The 7,552-nt window shown below is 37.3% G+C and overlaps 1 protein-coding gene and 1 long non-coding RNA gene across 2 annotated transcripts; one reads left to right on the forward strand and one right to left on the reverse strand.

The window, feature by feature from the left end:
- Nucleotides 1–1,770: 1,770 nt before the first annotated feature.
- On the reverse strand, nucleotides 1,771–4,801 carry LOC139986423 (uncharacterized). Its single transcript, XM_072001741.1, has 5 exons — nucleotides 3,752–4,801; nucleotides 3,543–3,676; nucleotides 2,890–3,062; nucleotides 2,377–2,446; nucleotides 1,771–2,162 (listed from the first exon to the last, which is right to left on the reverse strand). The coding sequence occupies exons 1-4, from the start codon at nucleotides 4,141–4,143 to the stop codon at nucleotides 2,381–2,383; spliced, it is 765 nt and encodes a 254-aa protein (XP_071857842.1). The 5' UTR covers nucleotides 4,144–4,801; the 3' UTR covers nucleotides 1,771–2,162; nucleotides 2,377–2,380.
- Nucleotides 4,802–6,435: 1,634 nt separating this feature from the next.
- Nucleotides 6,436–7,552, forward strand: LOC139985613 (uncharacterized). The gene is made up of 3 exons (XR_011799453.1): nucleotides 6,436–6,568; nucleotides 6,682–6,861; nucleotides 6,935–7,552. It is a non-coding gene; the product is annotated as an uncharacterized lncRNA (long non-coding RNA).

Raw genomic sequence — 7,552 nt, forward strand, 5'->3', positions numbered from 1 at the left:
TTGCTCTTCTCCATTTGCAAGAAACAAATAAACAAGATTCCTATAAAAAGCACAGGACAGATAATTAGAAATCTCTTATTCCTATTGCTACGTCACAAGTACCATTCCCCTTTAGTTAAAACGTCTTATTATTTCAAGATCGAGGGTAGTTGAGATTTCGTCATTTTCTTCCTGCTATCTTCGTCTTCCTTCGTTTAATTTCATACGTTTGCGATATAACCTTATTTAAAAGACAAAAGACACGAGTAACCTCAAATATCTGAACAGGATGTTCGAAGCAAGGATATTGTGTATCGGGTAAGAAGTTTCAAACTGTTCGAATGTTTCAGATTACGTGGTTTTTCAAATTATACGGATCGTATTCGCGATTTGATAACTACAGGCATACAGATTTATTAACACGCCTCTCGTCGAAACAAGACTCGGGCTCCCTCTGTACGTCTTTCTTCGTTGTGCGCATCTCGCGGATCTACTTGTTCCTTCGTCGCTCTAAATTTTTGCTTTCGTCGCATAATCGGAGAACGCAGCGCCGCGTTACCTATCGATCGTCTCCATTAACTAGTCCGTTACACAACGAACTATAACTATTGCCAAACAATAGATTATGCCGTGGCTGTGCGCCGTCAGTCGGCGCGTAGGCAGGGTAGGGGTTTACCTTATGCAAGCGTTACATACATTTGGTTATATTACTGACATTACGTAAACGCTGCTGATTACAAGGCGCGAGAAGGGAGAGAGAAGTGTTACAAATTGTCGATATTCAGGATATTCGTCGATAGCCGGTGTGTATCTGGGTTACGTGAAGAAAATAAACGAAACTGGTCATGGTGCGGCTGACTGTTGCACAATTCGTGGGGTAAAAGTTGACCTCGCGTTTCGCGCGCTCTGTTTTCCCCGCCTGCTAACCGCTTTAGGGACATCTATGGTCTAACTGTCTAATAATATAATGTCGATGCGTTACAATTTTTAGCCAATAATTCGCTATTATTGGAATATCATGCTCCTTGAAAATTAAAATAAAAGTTACGTTTCTTCAAACACATTATGATTCATTTAATAGGTTAAAATTAACATATCAGAATACCTATGTAGGACCTAAAGGAATTTCTCAATCTTAGGCGGAGTTATAATTGTTAGACTTTTCCCGAGTATTCGAGGAACGAATAGAAATTATCCGAACGTTATGTAAATTCGAACGAAGACGCGGCTATTAAAATCTCTAATCTACTTTCAGGTATTACGTTTGAGAAGATTCGCGGTTCTTGATAAACGAACGAGCCCATTGGCCAACGCGCATCCTTATTTTTGTTTGGCTTTCGTTGGTAATCAAACATGATGTGCGAGAGGAACGGAATCGCTGACTTTGAAACGTTCACGGTACGTTACGAAACGGGTCTTCTTACCTTGTAGCGTCGCATTATACATATAGGAGAGGGTCGGTACAGCCATTCGCGCGCGTAAGAGGTTGGTTACATGAGCGTGTAAATATTTCGCTTACGACGAACGGTTTATTCGTTGCGTTATGCGCACCTCTCCCGGTGCCTTAAACCTCCAATTACGTAAGCACCGCCGTTTGATGTTTATGTAACATCGTACCACGTTACCGACGAAATCGGTCATCGTCAGCATTGAACGAGGAACAACTATCAGAAATAATACCCGCTTCTGCGCTTCGTTCAACGATCCACTGATCGTCTGACTAGCGTCACCTGGTACAACATACACGTACTAAAGCAACGAACGAATGATAACAAGTATGTTTCTTACCTTTTTTAATTTAATTTTATTTTCACCACAGTATTCACATACATTTTGCCTATTTGACATTAGGAACTCGCAATTTTGTCACACCTACGTACAGACTTTCTGTCTCAGGTTCTGAAATATCGACGTGCACAAAAATCGCAGTGTTTCTTACGCCCTCTGTATTTTTTACGGTAAACACAAAGCAAAGATAAAGTCGGCATAGTCCGGGAGGCAGTAAATATTTAACGACTACTTATTTTCGCATCCTAATTTCGAGGTTATTTAAGTAGAATTATTTAAGAAATGAAAAAACTGTCTAAGGCTTTTTACCTTCATAATACCTGGAATCGGTAAGATTAGAAATTGGAGCGTAAAAAAATCGCGGATGCGTATCGAACAACTATGTTTTACTCGAACTAAATAATTATGTAAAAACGGTAAGGTATGTGACATTTTGCTATATGTGACAACCACTGTGCACACTAACGATTCATACACGTTCGTACGTATTGTAAAAAAAAGGAAAATTACGTTTAATGTATATTTTCACTGATACAATTAGTTATAAACTTGATCCGTGACTACTATGTTGTGACTTCTAATCTTGATTACGTATTATGTAAATAGGACGCACTTATCTCGACTCGTCTTGTACCATGGCACGCAAAGCTGTACAGAAGGAGAGGGCGTTGGACACGAACTGAAATGACATCAACTTGTTATTTATATATATAACATTCGTAATTAACCTGTTAATCAGAGAAAGGTATTGTAACTGTCATTCGAATTGGTAATCCCTTGAACATAATACCTTTATTTAGGGCTCTATATATTTTTGCATGCTTTCCGTCAAACTCTAATTACTTATGCGGCGTTTACATTTGCAAACCGAATAAGATGACTTTAGTAAACTTTAATACTATGATTGTAGGAGTATTTTATTCAATGACTACCTGATTAACAGGTTAATTCGTCCCCTTCGCTGTTTCTTCTCTGCGGACCAGTGCATATTATATATTTATATCGAAGCAGAGAATAAGAATGCAAAGGAATATAAAAATATATACACTGACAAAACATTACGTAAATATCGATAGTCTATTGACTATTATAATTGACAAAAGAGACATTGATTTCTCTTACCGAACAAAAGAAACGCAAATTAAGTTCCGGCATAAAACAACCGACAGAAAGTGTTACCGGTTTTTGATGAACCAACACGTTGAGCATGTGCTTTCGCAATTCTGAAGACTGTTCGTACCAGTCCATGTCGTATACGCTTTGCGAGGCGTTCACACTCTGAAAATTATGCAAGATTAATTATACGAGACGAAAATATAATTTAATTTATAACGCAAGAAATTCTGTAAAAGATAGAAATATTTATCTTAACGCAACATCGTAATCAATCGAACAGCTCTGACGATAGATATTTTATTGCGTACTTATAATGTGGAAGTCTATGTGTTTTAAAGTCCGACGACAGTTGGACATAATTTCCGGTAAGGAGGACAAGAAGTTCCATTTCGATTTGATCTGCGTCTGACAATAAATCTGTGTCGATGTGTTACCGAATAATTCGAAAATATGCACGCGATGTTTTTATCCGATGCACGAAACTTTTTATAGTTACTCTCCTTACAATAATCGCACACAGATACTTACAGCGTCTTGCAAATAATCAGCTGGCCACGCATACATGAATGTGAGGATGAGACAGAAGACACTAGAGTTAACGAGCTCCATTTTCGTAGTTATTGGAGAATCCTGTTTACAAATTGAATCACCGATTCCTTATACTATACACAAAATACTAGAAGATTCACATACCATTATCATCAAAATCCCACACAAAGTTATGGTAAACGTTGTCATTCCCAAAACATAAAGTACTATAAAGCGAAAACAACCGACCACTTCCTCCGCGTATCTAGACAGAGGGAAATTACTTAAAACGAAGACAAATGTCTGGCTTAAATCAAACGACGTAATACATTATCTTTACCTTCTTAAAAATAATTCTTTCTTAATACAAACGATCAACATACGAATATTTGTAATTTTCTCAATTTCCACGACTAAACATTCGAATCTTGCAGCGGCGAACCACATTAAGAGCGCACCAACCACGCCTATGCATAAGTGTGCAGTGACGGTGAGGCATACGCTGCTGTGATGTAAGTAGATGATAATATTTACTGGTGTATAATTAACTTCAAACGGATATTCTACATTCACCAGGGTTGGAATCGGTAAGACCAAAGGCCCAAACATGAAAAAGGTTAGCGACGCATAAATAGCCACTACATAAGCACTGTAAAGGACGTTGCATTTTATTATATGCGCGATGAAAATATCTCTTTCGAACTGCTGCGCCTCGTTCACGCATTTCACCATCTCTCCAATTATACGCTACAACATGTTTCAAACATCAATGCTTCCGACGTGAATTAATTGCCGAAGGGACGCGAGGATGAACTTACTTGCAGCGAGTCGCGCTTCTTCCAACATATACAAGTCTGAATAACTAGTTGCGTGGTGTATATCGTTAAGGTGATACATTTGAACAGAGCGTCCAAGTAAAAACTTATGTCGTCTAAGTACAAATAAATCGAGTACAACGAAGGCACGAGAATCAGAAAAGCGTTGATGACAATACAGATTTGCGCAATTTTGTAACAGCCGCGGCTTCTGCCGCTGTTGTCAGCAGATGGCCAACAAAAGCTTAAAGCTACACTGAGCCGAGTAAACTGGATTACATCTTCCGGTGTTATTTGTTTCGACATAATCTCAACAAACTTTTACATCTAATGAGTCGGACTAAACACGTTTCAATTCGCACAGTAGGAAGATATGTCCAGGTTCTTGGGAGCCAGGTAGTTATTACTTTTCTTTGAACGTAACTACGTAATCATAGCCTTACTGGTGCAATATTACCTTGTATGCAGGTGCGAATCAATAAATGATACTGAAAATACGCAGGAACAACTCGTGTTTACCGGAAAGTACAGAGTTCTTGTACTGTTAGATGATTCGATGCTAAGAATTATTAATTGCATTATGCATTTCCACGTTTCTGGTTACTAGAGAGGCACGAAGGCACGTTATTACGTACAGTCGTCAATATTCATGTGGCAGAACCTTCTTCGAAAATGCAACGTGGTATATGTGCACGATGCCATATATTCAGTATCTTGGGCGATATGTGTAGAGTAAAATAACAACGAAGTTTTCCATCTAAACATCTAGTAATTGTATCGACTTATATTTCTTTGAGTATGAGTCTGGATGATTTCTCATGATATCGTTGTAAAAAACGGGTGATTTGTGATTACAAGCGTAGCCAACGCGAAGACATTTGACGCGGTCGTCTGTCTGTTCATTACCATCGATGGAAGAAATAATAGACAACCTGTAACCCTGCACAACGGATAATTAGAACACTATCAAAAAGTGTAATGTAAGTAACGCGGCTGTTATAATATTCAAAATTATATTACAGCAATATTAACGGGTTTTTTCGCGCGTATGCATCCTGAAAATAATTAGTTTTAACGTATATTTTCATTGAAACAACACTAGTTTGGAATTCCTTTTTTTACGAGTATTCTTTTATCATATTCTAGTCTTTACTACATATTATGTATTTAGGATATACTTAGTGGTCTTGTACCATGGTACGCAAAGCAGTACAAAAGGAGAAGTCGTTGGACATGAACTGAAATGATATCAACCCGTTATTTATATACATATTATTCGTAATTAACCTGTTAATCAGGATAAGCTAGATAACGTGTCACTTGAATTGCTAATCTCTTGAACATAATATCTTCATTTAAGATTCTCTATATTTTTCCGCGCGCTTTTTTCGTATCTCTTCCTATCAACCTTCCTATCAATTATCTCGTATTTACATTTGCGCGATCCCAAACCGAACAAAATGACATCATTATGTTTTAATTCCACGACCGTAGACTTTTTTTATTCAGTGACGACCTGATTAACAGGATAATTTATTCATTTCCCAGTTCCTTGCCTTCGGACTTATTACACGCTTATATCGGATGTATGTAAATACGCAACAAGTAAGAATGCACGAAAGTGTGTAAATATATACACTGTCAAAACGAATGATAGTACATAAATATCGATAATCCATTCACGATCATGATTGATATTGGAGATATGGAGTTACCTTACCGAACAATAAAAACGTAAATTAAACTCTGGCATAAAGCAACCGACAGAAAGTGTCACTGGTTTCTGATGGACCCACACGGTGAGTATGTACTTTCGCATTTCTAGTGGTTGTTTGTGCCATTTCATATAGTATAGGCTTCGGGAAACGTTAATTCTCTAAAAATTATACAATATTATACGTAATTATGTACATAACGAAATATGTAATTATACATAACAAGACATAATTTGCTTTGTATTGTAAGTATTTTTGCAACGGACGTTTCTTGTCGTAAAATTGTAATCAATCGAATATCTACGACGCCATGGTAAGTGGACATCTACTTACTATTTATCCGTAGAAAAAAATACGTTTCTATATGTTTTCAGGTTCGAAGATCGTTAGTTACAATTTCGAGTGCAAAGAACACGGAGTACAATTTCGTAGCAGATTGCATCTCAGAGTAAGTTTGTATCGATATGTTATCAAACAATTCGAAAATATATTTTTTAATTCAAAAATGCGCGTACGAGATGTTTTTATTCGTTTCATAAACTTTTTCTTCGTTATTTGTTTTACAGTTATCGCACATAAATACTTATGGCATCTTGTAAATAATCAGCTGGCCACGCATAAATGAAAGTGAGTAAGAGACAGAAAGCAGTAGCTCCACTTTCGTAGTTACTGGTGAATCCTGTAAATGTCCTAATTTAAATTCTGCGAAATTGTTATCATCGATTCATTATACCGTACAGAAAATACCAGAAGATCCACATACCACTATCAATAAAACCCCACATAGAGTTATAGTCATCGTTGTAATTCCCAACACATAAAGTATTATGGAACGAAAACAACCAAGCACTTCCTCGGCGTACCTAAATACGGGGAAACCGTTTATAATGAATACAAATGTCTCAGTTAAATCACACATGGTAAAATGTTCTTCTTACCTTCTTAAGTGTAATTGTTTCTTAATACAAACAACTAACATACGAATGTTCGTAGTTTTCTGAATTTCCACGACTAAACATTCGAATCTTGCAGCGGCGAACCACATTAAGAGCGCACCAACCACGTCTATGCATAAGTGTGCAGTGGCGGTGAGGCACATGCTGCTGTGATGCAAGTAGAAGATAAAATTTATTGGCGTATAATTCACTTGAAACGGATACTCCACTTCCACTAAGGTTGGAATCGGTAAGAATAGAGGACCAATTATACAAAAAATCAGGGACGCATATACAGCTACTACGTAACCAACGTAAATGATATTGTGTTTTACTATATGTGCGATGAAAATATCTCTTTCGAATTTCTGCGCCTTTATCGCATTTCACCATCTCATCAATTATACGCTACAACATATTTTAAACATCAATGCCTTCGACACGAATTAATTGCCGAAGGGACGCGAGGTCGAATTTACTTGCAGCGAGTCGCGCTTTTTCCAACATATGCAAATCTAAATAATTGGTTGCGAGGTGTATATCGTTAAGGTGATACATTTGAATAGAGCGTCCAAGCTAAAACTTATGTCGTCTAAGTACAAATAAATCGAGTACAACGAAGGCACGAGAATCAGAAAAGCGTTGATGACAGTACAGATTTGCGCAATTTTGTAAC

The sequence above is a fragment of the Bombus fervidus genome, chromosome 1 (genome assembly GCF_041682495.2).
Source record: "Bombus fervidus isolate BK054 chromosome 1, iyBomFerv1, whole genome shotgun sequence".
NCBI lineage: Eukaryota > Metazoa > Arthropoda > Insecta > Hymenoptera > Apidae > Bombus > Bombus fervidus.

Bases quoted from the DNA above. Each gene is read 5' to 3' on its own strand.
- LOC139986423 (XM_072001741.1), bottom strand. From the start codon at position 4,143: ATGGTGAAATGCGTGAACGAGGCGCAGCAGTTCGAAAGAGATATTTTC. The intron at 3,677-3,751 runs GTAAAGATAATG...CCCTCTGTCTAG, and splicing joins AAAGAATTATTTTTAAGAAG to ATACGCGGAGGAAGTGGTCG. The intron at 3,063-3,542 runs AAGGAATCGGTG...TCGTATAATTAA, and splicing joins TAGTATTTTGTGTATAGTAT to TCTTGCATAATTTTCAGAGT.